This window comes from Pelmatolapia mariae, linkage group LG22, assembly GCF_036321145.2.
Source record: "Pelmatolapia mariae isolate MD_Pm_ZW linkage group LG22, Pm_UMD_F_2, whole genome shotgun sequence".
NCBI classification, from domain to species: domain Eukaryota; kingdom Metazoa; phylum Chordata; class Actinopteri; order Cichliformes; family Cichlidae; genus Pelmatolapia; species Pelmatolapia mariae.
In genome coordinates this window covers 17,227,564-17,248,266 of record NC_086245.2, presented here as the reverse complement: position 1 = coordinate 17,248,266, position 20,703 = coordinate 17,227,564, and the positions used below count along the sequence as shown (strand labels likewise).

The following is a 20,703-nucleotide window of genomic DNA, read 5'->3' as shown; positions in this document are numbered from 1 at the left end:
GAGACAAACCTACTGATAATGAAAACGTTCCTCAAGAGCTGGCCCGTTCCAGGGCCTCCCCAGTGGCTGGGTTTCAGCCCCCAGATGACTCTGGACCCCTGGAGGTTAAGAAACCAGCCGAGGACTGCACCCGGCTGACGCTGCCTGAGCTGAGTCAATGCTCTGTGCAGCTGCAGCCTGCTATGTGTTTGCCAGAGGCCCGTGTGCCTGCTGGTCCTGTTCTGTTCCTGCCAGAGGCCCGTGAGCCTGCTGGTTCTGTTTTGTTCCTGCCAGAGGCCCGTGAGCCTGCTGGTCCTGTTCTGTCCCTGCCAGAGGCCCGTGAGCCTGCTGGTCCTGTTCTGTCCCTGCCAGAGGCCCGTGAGCCTGCTGGTCCTGTTCTGTCCCTGCCAGAGGCCCGTGAGCCTGCTGGTCCTGTTCTGTCCCTGCCAGAGGCCCGTGAGCCTGCTGGTCCTGTTCTGTCCCTGCCAGAGGCCCGTGAGCCTGCTGGTCCTGTTCTGTCCCTGCCAGAGGCCCGTGCGCCTGCTGGTTCTGACCTGTTCCTGCCAGAGGCCCGTGCGCCTGCTGGTTCTGACCTGTTCCTGCCAGAGGCCCGTGTGCCTGCTGGTTCTGCTCTGTGTTATCCAGAGGCCCACGTGCCTGCTGGTTCAGCCCTGCGTGTGATAGGGGCCCCTGTGCCCACTGGTTTTTGGACTGTTTTTGCTGGGGGGCCCGAGGAGCCCGTCCAGCCACCTGCCTCGTCTGCTGGGGGGCCCGAGGAGCCCGTCCAGCCCCAAGACTCGTCGGCTGGAGGTTCAGGAGAACCTAGCCAGCCTTTTGCCTCGTCAGCTGGAGGGCCTGAGGAGCCCGTCCAGCCTTTTGCCTCGTCAGCTGGAGGGCCTGAGGAGCCCGTCCAGCCTTTTGCCTCGTCAGCTGGAGGGCCTGAGGAGCCTGTCCAGCCTTTTGCCTCGTCAGCTGGAGGGCCTGAGGAGCCCGTCCAGCCCTCTGCCTCGTCGGCTGGAGGTTCTGGAGAACCTAGCCAGCCTTTTGCCTCGTCAGCTGGAGGGCCTGAGGAGCCCGTCCAGCCCTCTGCCTCGTCGGCTGGAGGTTCTGGAGAACCTAGCCAGCTTCCTGCTTCATCATCCTCATCAGCTACATCCACGCCGCCTGCTGCAGCAGCAGCTTCATTCACGCCGCCTGCAGCCGTCTCCTCATCTGCTTCAGCGCCGCCCGCAGCCGTCTCCTCATCTGCTTCAGCGCCGTCGCCAGCTGCAGCCTCAGGGCCCTCATCCTCGCCGCCAGCTGCAGCCTCAGGGCCCTCATCCTCGCCGCCAGCTGCAGCCTCAGGGCCCTCATCCTCGCCGCCAGCTGCAGCAGCCTCCTCATCCGCGCCGCCAGCTGCAGCAGCCTCCTCATCCGCGCCGCCAGCTGCAGCAGCCTCCTCATCCGCGCCGCCAGCTGCAGCAGCCTCCTCATCTGCTTCATCGTCAGCTGGTCCAGCCCCAGCTTCATCTGCTTCATCGTCAGCTGGTCCAGCCCCAGCTTCATCTGCTTCATCGTCAGCTGGTCCAGCCCCAGCTTCATCTGCTTCATCGTCAGCTGGTCCAGCCCCAGCTTCATCTGCTTCATCGTCAGCTGGTCCAGCCCCAGCTTCATCTGCTTCATCGTCAGCTGGTCCAGCCCCAGCTTCATCTGCTTCATCGTCAGCTGGTCCAGCCCCAGCTTCATCTGCTTCATCGTCAGCTGGTCCAGCCCCAGCTTCATCTGCTTCATCGTCAGCTGGTCCAGCCTCCGCCTCAGCACCGCCTGCAGCATCCACATCACCGCCTCCAACAGCCCCGCTGTCATCAGGTTCCGCCTCTGTGTCTTCATCATCATCCACGCCAGCTGCAGCCTCTGCTTCTGCTTCATCGGCCTCGTCTGGCCCAGCTTCATCTCCGCCCTCGTCTGGCCAAGCCCCCGTCTCAGCTTCACCCACGCCGTCGTCTGGTCCAGCCTCCGTCTCAGCTTCACCTGGTCCAGCTCCCGCATCAGCTGCCTCGTCCTCGTCTGGTCCAGCCTCTGCCTTGCCTGATGCTGCGGGGGCTCCGCCGCCTTCAGGTCCCCAACTACCGCCTCCACATCGTCGGTCATCTGTCAGGCCGCTTGTTGGGCCTCTTCTCCGCTGGGGACAACCTCCTGAACGCCGCCACTGCCTTCCGCGTGGCCGGCCTCCGGACTTGACTTACCGCCGCCGTTGCCGTCCGCACGGTCGGCCCCCTGAACTGTCCCCTCGCCGCCGCCGTTGCCGTCCGCACGGTCGGCCCCCTGAACTGTCCTCTCGCCACTGCCTACTGCGTGGCTCACCTTCGGACCTGCCCCGCTACCGCTGCTTTTCGCATGGTCGGCCTCCGGAACTGAACTGTTTTGGCCTCTGGCGCTGTCGGCCTCCGGGTCGGCCCCCTGAACTTGGCCGTCTGGGCCTTTTTGGACTCTGTCCCTCCGTCCTGGGCCCCCACCGCCCGCCCTGGTCGGGTCGTTTTCTGTTCTTTGGTTTTTTTTGGGGGGGGGGTTTGGGCGGTTTGTGTTTCGGTTGGGCTGTCTGGAGCCATCCCTTGAGGGGGGGGTCCTGTCACGGTCCTGGGTCGGTTCGACCCAGCATTTTGTGTTTCTTATGTTTTGGTTTCGTTTTGCATTAGTTCTTCTCTGGGGATGCTGTTTTGATATTAATTACGTTCTGTTTCGTTAGCTGTCTGCTGATGATGATGATGATTATCATTGTTTGAGTTCTGTTATATATATTCTGCCTTAGTCTGTGTCTTTGCCTGTATATGATGTCACCCCGTCTGTTTATGAATCTGTTTAGTTCAGCGTCCTGTCTGGTTCCCCGTGTCTGAGTTTCCTGTTTTATTGTGAAGGTCGGTGTCTTATGTGAGTGTGCTCAGTTTACGTTTCCCCTGTCCCGTCAGCTCTGAGTTCTCCCAGCTGTGTTGCCCTCCTGTTTCTCATCCCCTGATTACCGGTGTGTGTATTTAAGCCCTGTGTGTTCTCCTGCCTGTTGCCGGTTCGTCTGTGTTACTCCGTGTCAGTCTGCGTTACTGTGTTCCTCGGTGTCCTGTTTCTCGTCTGCGTCTCTCTGCCTCTCACCCCGTTCGTATGTTCTCAGGTTTGTCATTTAGCTTTCCCAGTTTAGGTCTTTAGTTTTGTCTTCTCTCTTGCCTGTTTTGCCACCTCACCTCTGTGTAAATAAAACTTCACTAGCATTTCATCTCCTGCTTGCATCTTGGGTCCTCTTTCCTCCAACACCACACGGCTCGCCTCGGCAGCCGTGACAAAATGTCATATTTTGAGACAATCATACGCACTTAAAGTGTGTAAGAAGTTTTTCCTCAATTCACCATTTCATGCTATTTTTAATATAATTTTTAGTATTTTTGTTTAGATTAGCATATGCATGTGCTATATAGTTATTAGTAGTTAATCACGCTTTTTTAAGCTACTGCATCCAAAGAGCAGACAATACCTTATCATGTTAATCTAAAGAGCTTGGAAAGAAACGTGACTGAAGAAGCTTCTCAGATGTGACGTCCAGTGGCTTTTCTTCCCAAGCTCCTTAGATTACCACGACCTGGATGACTGAGAATCTACACAAAATCTTATTGGTGTTATTTTACACTTATTGAGAGTGTGAAAGGGGTTTAACACCTATTATCTTAACAAGGACATTGATAGACATTGGAAGCTGGATGTCGGATATCGCCCTGTACTCCAGAGTTGACCATGTTCCAGTAGCAGCAGTCGGAAAAACAGGCTCTATTCTGCTTCCTAGCAAGGTGGAGCCATTCATCCATCACTATGAATGCCTGGAGTACAACGCAGTAGCTGTTATTCCTCATTTAAAAAAAAAAGAAAAGAAGTAAAAACACAGCTGCAGCACATTAGAGTCTGGTCCGTGCTCTGTGTATGGCTTATTTAGTGAATCACAAATGCACAACAGGGGTAGTACAGAGCACACGTTTTACACATTTGCTACTTTTTACGCTTACTTCTTACAGTCTTTAATTTCAAAGTTGAGATTGGTGTGGCTTCACTGGCTTTCCAAGTGTGAAATCTGACCTGAGGGGGCGTTGCAGCTGAAAATTGTGATTCCAACTTCCAAAATGTGAATTATCCTCCTCCTCCACCGTGAGACATTTTCAGCTTCCAGGAGATGGCCAAGCGGGCTGCTCAGGCCAATCACAGCCAGTCTGAAAAGTCAGAAAGTCAAACATTCAGTATATGACAGGCCCTTTTCATCTAAACCCTAATTTGTGTCAGATTCAATTAATCCAACGGAGCAGCCGATTGTTCACGTTGACAGCAGTGATAGATTTTCATCCTGAGCCTCGCCTTTGATGCTACAGTACCGCTCAGGATACAGACGGCAGGTTAACCCACATGTGCACTCCACTGAGTGTGTGCCCTCCTGTGAAACCGAAAGGAGACAGAGTTTGGAAGTAAAGAGGAGGGTAGATCTCAGAAAGCTGGGCATTTTCAGTAAAACCAGGGTTCTCATCATTAGCCTCCCATAAAGACTGATGAGCGTGAGTTGGCATCCTCCTTTCTCCTGTGTGATGAGTCATTAACAGAAGACCGCAATGCTTTTCATGGAGTCGTAGAAAAAAGATTTAAAAATTGATCTCTGGCTCTGTTCAAGGGCTGCTTTTTTTGTTTGCATTCCTTGTCGCCTGCTGCTCTCAGTAAAACATTTTGGAACAGAAAATGAAGCGCACAGCAGGTAGGCCTTGAGCCAAAGACATCCAGAAAATGGACGGATGAGCTTACAGAGACTGTTAGATTTAAACTTCAAGTCATATTGCGCCATATAAAGCTGACTATAGCTACACTGCAAATGTAAATCCACTTTGGGTTCACAGTGGTTTGGTAGTACTTACATTGTCTCACTTCATGTGTTTCTAGTGGAGCTGGATGCAGAGCACGCACAAAGAGTCCCCGGGGCGGAGCAAGGAGGGGGCCTGCCACCCCAGGTGAAGCTGAAAGAGAGGCAGAAGTTCTTTGAGGAGGCCTTTCAGCAGGACATGGAGCAGTACCTGTCTACCGGCTACCTGCAGATTGCTGAGAGGCGAGGTGAGGAAGAGGAGCGGTAAGGTCAGACGTTTTCTGATATTTAAGCAAGCTTGAAGTTTAGTTTCCTAGCGCTCCATCGCCTTTAGCGCAAAAGGAAGATGTTGAGGGTTTCAGGTTTCGGTAGTATTGTGTGCTAATTCTTTAAAGGTGAATGCAAAGGCGTGAATAAATTTCAGACTCCCTTTACTATCAGCTGAGACCTTCACACTTTAACCGCATACCATGAGATTGAGTCATAATGGCTTTACGTAGCGAGGAGAGCCTGTCACTTAACACACGAGTAGAGTCATTACATTTTAAATTATGCCACCATGCTATATAAACGTACTCTGGGATTGTAACAGAATCCCGCTGCGCTGTGCCTCCATGTATTTGCTGCCAAACGTCTACTGAAATACCCAAAGCATGTGCAGAAACAGCTCCCCGCACCGAAAGATGTTACAGACTCCACTGGCCAGTGTTTGTAATGTGATTTTTCTTCTTCTTTCCCTCATCTGCCCTCCTCCCCACGTCACGGAAATGGCTTAGAGAAGCTTGTGGAGCAGTAAGGACGGAGGGAGAGATGGAGCAAAAGGAAAGAGATTTAAGGAATGTTCACTGGAACTCAAAAGGCTTTTTTATCAGTGCAGTGAGCGGAATAGTCACAGCTTATTATCCGAAGAACTGTAGCACTGTATTGGCTCTTTTATATTAGTGGTACAAAAAGACTGGACATGTTTATATTTAAAGTGGTTAAAAAAATAAATAAAAATCATCTGAAACCAACACCACTCCATGACCAATGAACACACAACTCATAACCCTTAATATAGCTGTAAATCCCTACAGCAGGGCGGCGCTACTGAAGAGCAAAGATACAGCTGGAGACTCCGAGAGTGAAAGGGAGGCTGCAGATGTCATAAGCCGCTGAGCCATCAAAAGCTAGTCCCAAGGGTCTTATACACACACACACAAACACACACATATATACTCTCTGCAATCTCACTGCAGGCAGAGACAGTCCTTCCCAGCAGGAGAACCTTTTAGGCAAGGTCACGGTGGTGCTAAAAGAAGAGCATGTTAGAAGCAGTCACATGGAAACGATGCTCTCAACGTGGTGCTTCCTGGACCTAGACTTTCACATAACATAACCACAGCTGTCAGTTGTGTATCCATGTGTGTGTCTTCCCGTTTGTTTGCCTATTTATTACATGGAGGAAACGGAGCTTTAAAACTGAAACAAAACATCCTTCATGCTCTGCTTTACGAGGCCGAAGAGCTTCTATGGAGGCGACTGCGTAGCTGACAAAGCAGATATGGAAATGCCCATGAGAAGCGCCTGCCCACTGAGGCCCACTGAGCAGTCTTTAAGCAGAATCAGAGCCTGAAACGTGTCACAGAAAGCACCACTGCTGTCCTCACTGAGCAGAGGAGATAAACGTGTTCGTTTCATTTATTCACTTTCTGTGCGTACGCATCAACAGTCGCTGTGTATATAAACTTAATGTGCGCGTGCGGACATTCAGACGAGTTACCCAAGTTGAGGCATCTGAAAATACGGCGCTCTCCTGTGTCTGTGTGTGATCTTTTTGTGTTTTGTGTTACTATTTAAAGGGCAAGGAGACCTTGGGGCAGTCTCCACGGGAAATAACATTCCCCTTCTGTTTTTTTTTCTCTTTCTTTACTCTTTTTTTTATTCTGCTCTCCCTCCCTGTGCCGCCCTTCTTCTGCTCTCCTCATTTCTTTGAGGTACGGTAGCCAATGGCGTCTTATCTCACTGCTCTGCAACAACCAGTCATGCTGCTTCTTCCTCATGCTCTCACAACCCCGTCCCCTCATCCTCTCAGTGTACCAACTGGCTGTTTACGACGCATGTGGCACATCACGATGGGGTGGGTGGGGAGGGTGGAGGGGGTTGCACCTGTGCAAGGTGGTGAATCCAGGAGTGTATTAGCTGTAGTGTAACAGGAGTTTCCAATCAATCTGTGTATTGGTGGACTATTAAAACATTAGACCCATTAAACATTCTGATGTGCTGCCTTGCTGTCAACAACCACACATTTGTGCTTTTTATATATAATAAGAACGTCAGCAATCTGAAAGAAGCGCCTCAGGAAATCAGAGTGATTTCTCAAGTTTGTCAGCTATCTCTTTAAATCTCTTTGACATGCTTTAAATCACGATGTCTATTTTTAACTTTAAAGCAATATTCAGGCATTTCAGAAGTACTCTTAGCCTTCATGGGAAGAACATTGTTACTTCAGTTAATGATACCTGCAAATTCAATATGCTGAATTTCCAGGTATTTCCTGTAGGCATGCTTTTGATGGTAAGGTAAACCAAATATAGTTTGTATGCATTATATACAAGCTTATCCACTTTGAATGCCATCCAGCTTGAACATGCCCATTTGCTTCTGCAAGAAAAAACACAATCCCACTGTTCCTGGACTCAGCCCTTGCTGCCACGTTCTGCTGCAGTGTTCGCTAATACCTCATTTACCTTTTGCTGTGTACAGAACCAATAGGTAGCATGTCATCCATGGAGGTGAATGTGGACATGCTGGAGCAGATGGATTTGATGGACATGTCTGACCACGAGGCTCTGGATGTATTTTTGCACTCTGGAGGAGAGGACAACAGCGCTGCCTCACCTGTTGCAGGTCGGAAGCCGTGCACACATGGCTGTACCCTGAAGTAAACAGACTGGTTATTGTTATACTGGCTTTTGATTCAGTGCATAAAACTCACTTAATCTTAGAGATGGCGTTCTCAAACTATGCATTAAAGTACCACCTGGGTTCATCTACAACAAATCACATATCTGCATTTGTATTTGAGACTACGTGGACTGATGTCAGATATATGTTCCCTCACCACCTGCATAAATAAGGACTAAGAAGCACTTTACTGTAATAAAAGCACAGTCCAGATGTTCAACTATCAGTTGTTTTACCCTAAAAGGACATGAAATATACACTCACTTGAAAATTTATTAGGTACACCTGCTGGTAATGGGTTGGACCCCGTTTGCCTTCAGAGCTGCCTTAATTCTCCGCTGCACAGATTCAGCAAGGTCCTGGAAACATTTCTGGTGTTGTCTTCTGATACTGTAGTCCATCTTCAAGTTTATTATTATTTGAATTACTGTTTCCTTCCTATCAGCTTGAAACAATCCTGACCTCTGCCATCAACAAAGTAGATCAACATATTTTCACCCAGAGAACTGCTGCTCACTGGATATTTTCTATTTTTCAGACAATCCTCTCTAAACCCTAGAGATGGTTATTTCAGAAAATCCCAGTAGATCAGCAGTTTGTGAAACACTCAGACCAGCCCATCTGGCACCAACAACCAAAGTAACTTAAATCACATCTCAGGGGAAACTGGCATCATGGATTTGCAGCCAACAAATCTGCAGCACCTGTGTGATGCTGTCATGTCAATATGGACCAAAATCTCTGAGGAATGTTTCCAGCGCCTTGTTGAATCTGTGCCACGAAGAACTGAAAGCATCTCTGAAAGTAAAAGGGGGTCCAACCCTTTGTCAGGTGTCAGGTGAGTGCAATTTCCCACTGATCGTCCATCCATTCACTTCCGCTCATCCCAGCTATTGTAGGGCAAGAGGCAGGGTACACTTTGGACAGGTCGCCAGCCTGTGATTCATAACAAATTCACTGAAGCAGAAATCTGACAAGCACACCACATGATGTAACACATGATGCACCATCAGCATCTGTCCAGATCTGCTGAGGAAACATATTGTTGCAGTCAGTAATCTTCAGCATCAGAGTTCCTCTTCATCTGATGCTACACTTTCTGTTTACAGTCGATTGCAAGTTTGAACTAAAGCTGTGAAGTCATTCCAAAGAAACGAGAGCAGTTGCCTCATTTTATCTGCAGCAGCCCTTGGCCTGAGACAGCAAGTAAATAATAAATAACCATAAATAATAGAATTATTTGGGTTATTTAAGGGAAGTGGGTCCAGTTACGCACAGACTCAGAGACATAGTTATTATTGTCTGTCCTCCTGCCACCCTATCAAAGTCAACTATTTAATTTCTGTTTATTTAACTGTTATTTAAACTAAGAAGTTCATAAAAATTAAGAAACATTTTTTAACACAAAGTGTGAAGTTACCCACTTCCCCCTCCTGTCTCTCAGGTCCAGACGTCGAGTCCTTCACCACAGAGATCAGCCTCCAAGTTCCCACCCAGGCTGAGCTACGACACAAGCTCTCTTCATTATCATCCACCTGCACTGACTCCGCCAGCCAGGACACAGAGGCCGGGGAGGAGGACGAGGAGGAAGAGGAGGAGGAGACTGAGCAAGGAGGAGGAGGAGGGGGCGTTGGGGGATCAGGAGCAGCAGGAGGAGGAGGAAGGAGGAGAAGACCCCCTGTGGTAGTGACCCTGGATGAAGAAGAGGTGCACCCTGACACGGTGCTGGTGGACAGGGCGGAGCGTGAAGATCAGACCAGCAAAGACTGTGAGGAAAGCAGGCCAGAGGTTTGAGGAGAGGCGGAGTGAGACACAAACACCCAACAGCTGCCAAATCAAACTCAGAACGATATTGGCTTTGTTCTTAATATTCCTCTCATATGTCAGAGAAACATATGATAGAAAGTGCAACCTCAGTGCACTAACTGCCACATGACCTTACCTTGAGAGACGCGAGTTTTCAATTCTAATTGATCTTATAAAACAGTTTTGTTTGTTTTTTTTCCTTTTTAGCATAACGTCATTGAACGGCTTAGCGTTTCTCCTGTTTCTTTGTTTCTCCTGCTGTATGTCGAGGCCTGTTACTGATTAACGACTGAGTAATGAGGACATAGAAACACACTAAAAATCACCCACACGACCCTTCTGCTATGCTCCATCCTTTACTGCGCTTATAGACTGCAGCGGTCATGTGTTTCCCATTATTGCTTGTGTTGGAGATTAAGCGTAGAGCCTAAAGTACCCCATTTGGCCAAAATAAAGAAGCTAGCTTTTAAAATCTAACTGCAGGTCAGAAATGTGAAGTCAGTTTTTAATCTGTAAAAGAGATGTTGCCATGCAAATTCACCCGCCAAAGATTTTATACTTTATAAAATCCACGTGTGTAAAACCACGGGGATAGCTTAGGTTCTGTTTGCACAGGTTTTCTGATGTATGTGCTCTATGAAACTGTTCTAGGGGTTAAAGCTATGAAATGAGACTTTCAATTGTGCAATTTCTCTTCCAAAATTCATTTTAGTGCAACAAATGCAAAGATACACTACTCAAAGAAATGAAGGGAACACTCGATCATCACTTGGTATGACACAAAGTCATTTAAACTTCAGGATATCAGTCTTTCCTTTCATTTGAAGCTTTGCTGCAAGTGAGTTTTTCTCCAGTCCAGCTCCTCTAGGATGGCAAAATGACCTCCAGCTGAGCTACTCGTGCATGTTTCTCACCAAACTGTCAGAAACAAACTCCACGAGGGCCCGATGTGCTTCAGTGCAGAGCCCGGCACCGTGCAGCTCAAGTATATCCGCCTGAGAACACTAGATCCGTGTATGGATCTGCCATCCTGGAGGAGCCGGACTACTTGTGCAACCTGAACAGGCTGGAGGTACGATCCTCATGCTAGCAGCAGTGATAAGGAGTAAAAAGACAAACTAGAGGATTAGGAGGGATAAGGAGGGAGGATTTTTGTGGTGGTAGTCTTGTTGTTGCCTCTCTGGTAAACCTGTTATCACTATGATTTGCACCAAAGCAGCTGAAATGGATTCACAATGCTTTCTGCTTCCTAGCTGGACAGACTGATATCACTGAAGTTCAACCGACTATGATGCTCGAGCGTTCCCTTAATGTTTTTTTGAGCAGTGTACTTATTGATCGCTTTTTTATGAAGAAAAAGGATGAATATTTTATCACTTTCTGAAACTAAAAAGCCAAAAGCATTTCTTTCACTGTTTTTAAAGTCTTCTAGATCACGTCGGATGTAAACTACCAGTTCAAAATGGTTTTGTGCAATTACCCAGTAGAAACAAAGCTTAATAGCAGGCAGGCACCTGACAGTGGTTTCTGAAACACATTGTATAGCAGACATGTGGGTGAAGATCAGGTACAATGATAAAAATGACTTGCCACACACACACACACACACACACACACACACACACACACACACACACACACACACACACACACACATATATATATACAGGACAGTTACCCTTTGCCATTCCTTTGATATGTGATCTCTGGGTGAACTACTTCTGTTGAACGAGGACCAAATCCCTGCTGTGGACAGTGCGCTATGCACCGGACAATGCCCAGAAGACTGAACTGCATCCAGACCTCTGTGTCTGCAGTTGTTGACATTTGTGCAATGTGACAGCATTACTGCTTCCTTCTTTTTCCCTTGCCTACAATTTCTGACTTGTTGCTAATAAACATTTGTCCCCCTGCGTTGTTTAATTTTCATCCGAGTTACAGCAGTAAGAAGTCTTGTTTTATAGTCCTGCCATTTAACAATGGAAAGCTAACACAGTAAGAGAATAGACAGAGGGTTAGTAATGAGGGGAGAAAGGATCATTAAATATTTTATTTTGTGCGAGTTGAATTTCTGTGTATATTCATTGTTAAAAAAAGGTAACTGGAAATTGGGGGAAAGCAATACAAGAGCTCAAAATGACTTTTTGAGGCTAAAAATGAATGCCTTGGTTTATTATGAACAGTAAAGAGTCTGTGTCGATACACAACAGTGCGCTTTAACAGGTAACTGTGATGCTCATTTTGAGCCCCATGCAGAGCGTCCATGTGACAGAGGAGGATGCTAGTGATAGGGTGAGGTGGAGGCAGTTGATCTGCTGTGGTGACCCCAAAAGAGAGCAGATGAGAGGAGCAGGATTCTGCTGGCAAAGCTTTACATGATTCACAGTTCAGAATAATCCTCCTTTGTCTCATACAGGGCCCAATCATGTGCCTGAAACTAGCTTTATCTGATTGGCTACATGCCACAAGCAAAGTCTGGACGGGGGTGGTGAGATGACCGTATGAGCATCATACAGAGTAAAGACTGAAACTAAAAAAAAATTTAAGTGGCGAAAACAAGTTTCCATAAAATTGTTTCTTTTCCTCAGAATTTAAAACAAACAGTGGACATAAAGTTCAGTTTAACTTACTGAACCAAAAACCTGAAAAAATTAAGATGACTTAAAAATATTAAAATCCAATTAATTTTCTGTCAATTACCAATAACTGAATAAGTTTAAGGTTACGCTCCTGGGTAGATACTTCCAGAGGTAAGTGAGAAAAGACTGAGGTTATTTCAACATGCCATCGTCCATCCCAGGGTCATGGGGAGGTTGGAGCCCATCCCTGTTGTAATGGGGTTCGAGGTGGACTATATGCTGGACCAACTGCCAGTCCGTCGCAGGGCTAATGAGTTTCCACATCCCTAAAATATCCATCTAATGTTACAAATCTCTGAACTGTAAATTATGACGCAGTTTGGAGAGTTTCTCCTCGCCATCCAGTCGGAAATCAGCACACCAAGAGACACACGAGCAGGTTGGAAAGAAATGACAGTGAATTGTCAGTAAGTTTTTATTAAACCTTAAGTACAAACTGCAAAAGTAAAAAACAGTCAATTTAACCAACATGAGACTCTCTTTCCGAATGAAGGGAAAGGCCGAGTTACCAAATAAATTAAGTCACCAAAGACCCCACTGTGAGCAAAGTAGTTTATACTGTAGAAAAGGAAGGAAAAAAACAAACAAAAAAAAAAAAGAACTGAAGGACAAACAAAGAAAATCCCATCTGAATAAAATATATTGTAAGGCCATAAAAACTTGACAACCACTTTTTTTTTTAAATGTTGAAAACACCCGACTTGGTATGTCATTAAATAGTCCTAAAACAGTTCAGTCTTCTGCAAGGGACAACAACCAACAAACTGGATTATAGGATTTTTTTTTTTCCTTGACAGTCACCACTGGCAAGCTCAGTGCAACATGAGTAGCTACTACATTTTTGTTGAATTTTCAGTAATGAAAATGTAAAAACCCATTTTTTGTGTGAACATATCATTTTTTCCCTTTTCTTTAAAAAAGTAAAGCTAAACAAACAAAACTAGATCAGGAGGCCAGGGAGGGGGCGGGGCAGGTAAAGGGGGGGCGGGGCAGTCGTTGGCTACTCGATATCTTCTTTCTTAGTGATATAAGCAGCACTTAAAATTTTTATACACATTTACCAGAGCAACCCTGTAAGCGTCAAACTCACATGGATGAAGAAAGGGAAAAATGTAAGGCTTTTTCTTCATCGACCACTCTCCTCTGGAACACTTTCTCTCTTTCTTTAGTCCTTCCTTCCTTTCTTTCTTACTCAACCCCAGAAAAAAAGGCTCAAGTATTTAAAGAAATTTACAGGATTATGTACAAAAAAAAGTTGATGTTTGTTTGCGTTGGGCTTTTTCTTCGCTCTTAAAAGAAAAAAAAAATCACTAATATATCTGGAAAGGGGAAAAAATTCAAAAAAAAAAAAAAAAAAAGGACAGTAGAAGAAAGAAAAACTTGGATTTGATATTTCACATTTTACACTCTTTGACTAGTGGCTCTACTTGAGATAACACATTAGATCAACAAAGCTTAAAAAAACCCCAAATAATAATAATAATATAATATAATATTAATGTTTACTGGTACAGATGAAACAAGAGGACTGGAAGAATGGAATGTTAACACGATTGCACATCTAGAACCAGAAAAGCCCGACGAGCCTTTCTGCCCTGTGGGGGTCGGGGGGCGCGTGAGCTAGCAGAGTGAACCAATAGCAGGCGCCAAACCCCAGATTTTTTTTTTCTCCTTTAAAAAGAATTTTGTGTTGTTATACAGTAATTATAACCAACAGCACCAATAAAATGGATCTCCTTGCTAAGTATCAGGCGCCATTTCCACTTGCTAGTGAAGAAGGGATCCCTCCATACTACAAGGAAGTGAGGTGACCTTTCACAGGTCAAGCAGCTGCAGTTCTGCCCCTCTCAAGTCCACCGACGAACAGAAAACAAAACAAAACAAAAAAAAAAAAACGTCCACAATGATGACAAAAATAAAAAATATACACAGAAAATTTCTCACGACAAAACAAAAACTATCGAAAAAAGAAAGCTAAGATTCATAAACTGAACTTGGGGAAAAAAACAAAAACAAATTGTAGCCAACCAACAGTAAACCAACATCATCTGTCTTTCAAGTTTTTTTTACCTTGCATCTCCAACCCACATTTCATAAAAAAAAGAAAGAAAAAATATGCAGGAACTGCATCAAGAATACATTAAAAGTGATTCCTCTTCCTCAAATAAAGGACAGAGAGAAACTTTGGGCAACTACTTGATGTCATTTTCATTTCACAAAATCATGGGAGGGAGGGAGCGATGGTGAGTGGGGGGAAGGCCGCCTTTTCATTCCTCCTGTGTTCACAGTTGAGGGACACGTGATGTATCAGTATCATGGGCGAGAGGAGGGCAGGAAAGAGTGATGCAAGAAAAAGGTAATTATTGTAACCTCCTATCAGCTGAGGAAGGCTGGAGGTGGAGCTAAAGGGTAAAATGAAGCCTGTCAAGTCTGTGAACATTATACTTAATGCTTTCAATATTGACTCGGAGAGAGAGAGGTGTGTGTGTTCTAAAATCATCCAAAATAAAAACAAATTCTTCTTTCACACTAGTGCAAAAAAGACATCTTGCTTTTCTCTTTTTAGTTCCTTTTCCTTATAACAAGCCTGTCATTACTAAAGGAGAGGAGAATCTCTTGCTTATTAAAGAGATGGAGACTGAGGTCAGGCAAGGGGGGTCTTCAAAGCTCAAAAACAATCTCTAACATCGGGCGGTGAAGAAGGAGCGGTTTGATAGTGATCCTGCTTACTGTGGAAAAACAAAAACACGGGGATTCAGAGAAGTGGAGGGGGTGTGGTGGGATGTGGGCACAGCACACATGGGTGGCAATGTTGAGGCGTCCCGCCTCAGGACACGGCAGCGGCCTTGGGCATGTGGCTGGACGACAGGCGGGCCAGGGACACCTCTACGGTGGCGCGTTTTCGGGGTCCTCGCTTGGCTGGCGATGCTTTGGCAGGGCTTAAGCCGTGGCAGGGGTCCCCTCCTCCGCCACTAACAATGACTCCTCCAGCGTCGATGCTTCCTCCATTCTTCAACATGGCTCGTCCGCACACCTGGCTCACCAAACTGTTGATTTGCTCCTGTGTGGCAAAAGGAAGCAGAAAAAAGTGAGAAAAAAGGTGGTAATGAAGCAAATGCACACAAATCAAGAGCAGAAGGTAAAATGTAATATGGCAAAAATGGATGAAAAAGTACAGGTGTGTCTACTGTTAAAAAAACATAAATAAAGAGTCTGATTACACCACAGGTACAACTCAGTATAAACATTTTCGTTAATCATCCACTTTCAGTAGCAGTGTGAAAAGCTAGCTTATGTCTCCCCCATCTGGACAGAGGGAGAATGGAAGCATAGCAGACCCACACAATGGTAGCTTACCTCATCATATCGATACATCATCTTAAGGCCTCTGCAGGATTTGTGCTTCTCCACATAGCGCAGGGCACACTCCAGACAAAAGACCACATTGTCAGTCTCCCGAACCACCTAAACGGAAAAAAAGGCTCTTAGTAAAACAAAGAATTAATTTTCTTAGTGAAAAAGTGGAAATATTGATAAATCTCTATAATGTCTCATACTCATCATGCTTATACTGTTATCTCAGTAGTATTAAGTATGTTTAGTAAGTTACCTTTAACTTACAGAGCATACTGCAGGAATAATATCAACAAACTTAAAAAAAACAATTCACAACAACAGTTGCCTCAAGGCACTTCGTACTGTAAGGTAAAGACCCCACAATACTATAGAGAAAACCCCAACAATCAGATGATCCCCTTTGAGTAGCACTTGGCGACGGTGGGAAGGAACAACTCCCTTTTAACAGGAAGAGACCTCTGGCACAACCAGGGCTCAAGGAGGGGCAGCCACCTACCGCGACCGGTTGGGGGTTAGGGGAAAGAAGAGAAAGGAGAGCACAGAGAGACCATGGAAAATGCACAAGCTACGAGAGAGAGTAGACAAAAGTTAATTAATATGCAAAATTGGCAAACAAATTCATCAGGATTGAAAAAGAGGTCACTGGAAAACAAGTGCATTAGGGTCCCTCAGCAGCATTTAGCAGCATAACTAAGTGATGCTTCAGGATCATCCAATCTGATACTGGACATTTTATGAACCACAGGTAGAGTCGAACTTAAACTCTGGATTTAGAAGGGCACCAATGAAGAGAAACCAGGATTGGAGAAATACGCTCTCTCTTTCCAGTCCCTGTGAGTACCTTTGCTGTGGCATTTAGAATCACCTAAAGGCTTTTAAGGCAGCTTCTAGAAAAGTCCAATAATAGATGTATGTTTAATGTGCGAATTAAACGATATATCCCAGTTAAAAAAAATTAGTCCAAGATTCTTCTGTGTTTTTGGAAGCCAAGGTAATGCCATCTAAAGTAACTTTATGGCTAAAAGAGATTTTAAGGTCAAATACAATAACCTCAGTTTTTTCTTAAGTAGAAATTAAGAAATTACCAAATTATTTTGAATCATCTGGCTTCATAGATGGATATGACTTGGTATCATCTGCATAACAACAAAAATGTATGCAGTGTTTTCTAATAATACAACCTAAGGGAACCATATATAATGTAAAAAACAAAAAAAATTTAAAAAAGAAAAAAAAAGTATTGGGCCCAGGACAGAACCTTGTGGAACTCCATGACTAACTTCAGTGTACGACGAAAACTCCCCATGTACATGCACAAATTGGGATCTATCAGATATGATTCAATTGATCGATTGGGTCTAACAGACATGTTGATGGTTTACTTGAAGTAATTAGTTCAGTGAGATCAATTGGCAAGAAGCACTCTAAATAGCAGACATCTGACATTTTTCACTAATGGTAAAAATTGTATTTGAAAGGAAATTTGAAAGGAAATTCGTGAAGTCATTATTACTGATAGCTAACAGAACTGAAAAACTCATTAGCCTGACTAGTGCTGAGAAGAAACATGGGGTCGTTCCTGTTTTTCTCTTATCAGTGACAAACAGCATGATGGCCTAGCTTTATGGAGGACTTGTTTTTATAAGTTATCAAGCTATTTTTCCAGGCCAGATGACGGTCTTCTATATTAGTGGATCCCTAATTTCCACCATCTGTGTGAACTGTACCAGGGAGTCACACATTAAGATTAAGATATCCTCTATCGTATCCTCTGAATAGACATCTACTGTATAGAAATGTTTTCCAGAGTGCTGTAATTCATATTTTAAAAAAAAGAGGTTTTTTTGAGAAATACCATTAAATGCTCAGTTCCTATGCAATATGTCGGGACAAGATCAAGAATGTGATTAAAATATTGAGTTGAGGGTAGTAATGAATTAAACACAGTGTTGAAGTTGTTGTTTTCATCATCTACACGCATAAATCTACACGCATAAATCTGCCAACAGAAACTTTTTTTTTTTTTTTAAACAGTTCAACTGTTTAAGGCTAAGGATAATTACAGCTGACTGAGTCTTTAGGGGATTAATAAACTAGAGTGAAAGATCACTGCCTTCATTTAAACTTAAAGTGTAAGAGAAAATAAATCAACATGTTGATCGATTATTACATCATTTACTAACAGGGACTTTGAGAGAGTCCTAATATAAAAAATAAATCAATATTCAATTGTTTTGCTCTATTGAAATAGTTTTCATATATTTCTGGGAGCAGATGGTCTCTGTGAGTTTGGAGGGGGAGGGAAGCTGCTGAGAGACGTGTAAAGTTGCATACATACTGGAAGCGATTTGCTAATAGGGGTTGAAATTTGTAAGCATTAAAACTACTCCCCTTTGAATGGAAAAAGATCAGTATTATTTCCAAGTAATGGAAAAAATACGGACCATTTTGTTAATAAACAAAAAAATTATTTTTTGTTTATTAACATTTTTTTAATAATATGTTTGAAATAAAGATTTGATTCAGATTCAGACTCCTCGTGCATCGCTTTGAAGCTGATCGTTGGTCGCATGCAGACATTTCAGGCTCCGGTTGCCTAGGTGACCCTCTAACGTACTGACTTCCAGGTCATATGTCAACCAACTGTATTCTTCACTCTCACTAATAGTCTATTCAACTGGTCGCTTTGAAGTTGAATACAGCCTATTGCAGATCCCTCCCACTTTGTGTCGTCAGCAGTCGTCACAGAAACAAATATTGGGCGTTTATCAATATGCGTACTTGTGCGTACTTGCGTCCTCGTGTACTCGTGATACGTCATTAGTCGGAGACCAAGTACTGTTCCAATTCGAAGTACGCATCAAGCCGAGAACGCGAAAAAGTCCCGGATGTGTTCTCGATCCACCCGTTTCATCGAGCATGCATCGGTGTGGACTTGGGACAGCTATATATCCCAGAATGCATTTCGTCCAAAACTCAACAGCGGACTCCCGGCACATCGTTTTCCACCCCCCCCCCCGCGGACGTCTCACTACTCAGGTTAAAGAAACTCCAGCAGCTGTCTATAGTATTGAGTGTCCACTAGAATAGAAATAAAAGCGTTCTAACATCTCACCTGCTTGTTTTTATTAAGGTATGTACACGTATGTACATGTACACTATTTTTATTAATAGAGGTTTCACTACTGAGGTTAACAATGATATATAAGTCACTTAGATCACATCTAAATGTTAATGTTTGGTTTATTTCAGTGTTTTATTTGTTCCTGAGTAAACCGGTTTGGCTGTGATTAAAGTTAAGCTTCATAACATGTTATTCACAGTTAAATTAAGAGGGGACGGCAGTAAAAACACCGGACCTGTGACATCATCACGTACGCTGGTGTTCCAATTGTACATATCGCGAGTACGTACTCGCGTTCTTGGTGAGTACGTACTCACCGAGAACGCGAGTACGTACTCGCGTACTTGGGCATTGATAAACGGCCATTGTTTCTGTGATCTCTGGTGTTGCTGCAAAACCTTTCCAGTGTGTACACAGCTTACAAATGCAGCTCTGCTTCCTGTGCTTGACTCTGCATAGATCATCCAGAATCAAACACAGGCCGCATGACTAATCAACTTTGGATAGTCATGTTTGTTGTTTTTTAATAAATTCAGCAACATTCATAGAGAAGAGAGCTGCACCACCCATAGTAGGATGGTTGCAGTCTCTCTAAAAAAGACCACGTTTTCCACAGAAAGTTTTCCAGTTACCCACGAAGCCCATATTGTTTGCTGGACACCACCCAGACAGCCTGCAGCTAAAAGACAACATCCAGCTATACATGTCAACCCAGGTCAGACTGGGGAGAAGACGCTGTTAGTAAAGTCACACACTAACTCAATGTTAGTTTTAGTGACTTGTGATTAAAACAACTGGATGCCATTACTTTCAATCTGAATTACAGTCTAAGTAAATCTACGTTTATCTTTAGTTAGCTGTTTTATAACTCATTCAAACAAATGCTCTGCTCTGCTGTTGGAGTCTGCAGGTTCACGTTTCTAAGTATGAAGCTGCCAATGACCAGTTTTTTTTTCTCTGCAGGTGTCGCTGAGTGGAAAAAAACATGGTTGTGGAACATGGAATTTTGAACGTGCTAGTTGTGTACCAAGGGCTTCTCTTTCGGACTGCGCTTCCTTCCAGCAGCAGCCGGCCTTTCTTCCCGGCAGTGCATTTGGGTGACAGCTAAACTACTTTGGGCCTGGCTAGCCATTACAGCTGCAGGTTTACTTTCAACGGTGTGGAGCCATGCCTCCAATTCACCAAGCCTGGCCTCCAGCACAACAAAAAAGGTACTATTATTATACGAAACATTATCACTAAAGCAGGTCGAGTAGTAAGAGACCTACAATTACAGCCACACTAACCAGATGTAGGATTTCATTTATAAATATTTAGGATGAATATGTTGACTTGAAGGAAGGAAGGAAGTCCTTTGCAGGTAAACTGAACCCAAACCATTTAACATTTGACACACTGTCATGTTAAACCCCTGGGTGTTGTGCTCTCACCATGGACAGGTAGCAGAGATGTTGACAGATCTGGCAGCGCCTCTCTGAGGACTCCAGTGTCAGCCATTTGCCGCGAGGCTTCTTACGTCCCTCGATGGGTCCCAGGCTGCCATCGTGTGTGCCATAACGGGCAGAGGAGAGCAAACCTGCCTTGTAAAGTTCCTGACGTTGGCGCATCTCTATGTTCCTGATGGACAAAACAAACACACTCTGAGTGAGAGCGGTAGTAAGTTTGCTGCTATCAAGGGGAAACTATCAGAGTGGAGCTTACAGAGAATGGCACTTACTCAGATCTCAGTACAGAAACACAATGGATATAATAGTATTATAGCCAACTTCAATCACAATTTATTCCTCTTCCTTTACAGCAACAGTACATTTAGTCATTATAAGGTGAATTAGACCACACCTATCTTATGAACATAAATGGACTCAAACAAAACACAGAAGTTTGATAAATAATAGGCACACCTTTTAAAAGAGGACTGAATTAGTGTTTGATGTGGCGATCTTTAGAAATCTAATAAAACTGGATTTGTAGCTTTGCCGTGTTTGTCGTTTGTATGA

General features: G+C 44.6%; 2 protein-coding genes across 4 annotated transcripts in view; one reads left to right on the top strand and one right to left on the bottom strand.

The window, feature by feature from the left end:
* Positions 1 to 11,499, top strand: part of dtnbp1b (dystrobrevin binding protein 1b) — a 32,357-nt gene extending 20,858 nt beyond the window's left edge. The window contains exons 2-4 of one of the 2 annotated variants that reach the window (XM_065470826.1): positions 4,915 to 5,082; positions 7,589 to 7,723; positions 9,225 to 11,499. In XM_065470826.1, the coding sequence (XP_065326898.1) occupies positions 4,915 to 5,082; positions 7,589 to 7,723; positions 9,225 to 9,574 (653 nt within the window). In that variant the 3' untranslated portion in view covers positions 9,575 to 11,499. Of the gene's footprint in view, positions 1 to 4,914; positions 5,083 to 7,579; positions 7,724 to 9,224 lie in introns of both variants that reach the window. The other variant, XM_065470825.1, reaches the window with a different exon arrangement.
* Positions 11,500 to 12,626: 1,127 nt separating this feature from the next.
* jarid2b (jumonji and AT-rich interaction domain containing 2b) overlaps positions 12,627 to 20,703 on the bottom strand; it is a 107,811-nt gene continuing 99,734 nt past the window's right edge. For both annotated transcript variants that reach the window (XM_065470823.1, XM_065470824.1), the window contains exons 16-18: positions 20,137 to 20,323; positions 15,583 to 15,690; positions 12,627 to 15,286 (exon numbers count right to left, since the gene is read on the bottom strand). In XM_065470823.1, the coding sequence (XP_065326895.1) occupies positions 15,053 to 15,286; positions 15,583 to 15,690; positions 20,137 to 20,323 (529 nt within the window). In that variant the 3' untranslated portion in view covers positions 12,627 to 15,052. The remainder of the gene's footprint in view (positions 15,287 to 15,582; positions 15,691 to 20,136; positions 20,324 to 20,703) is intronic.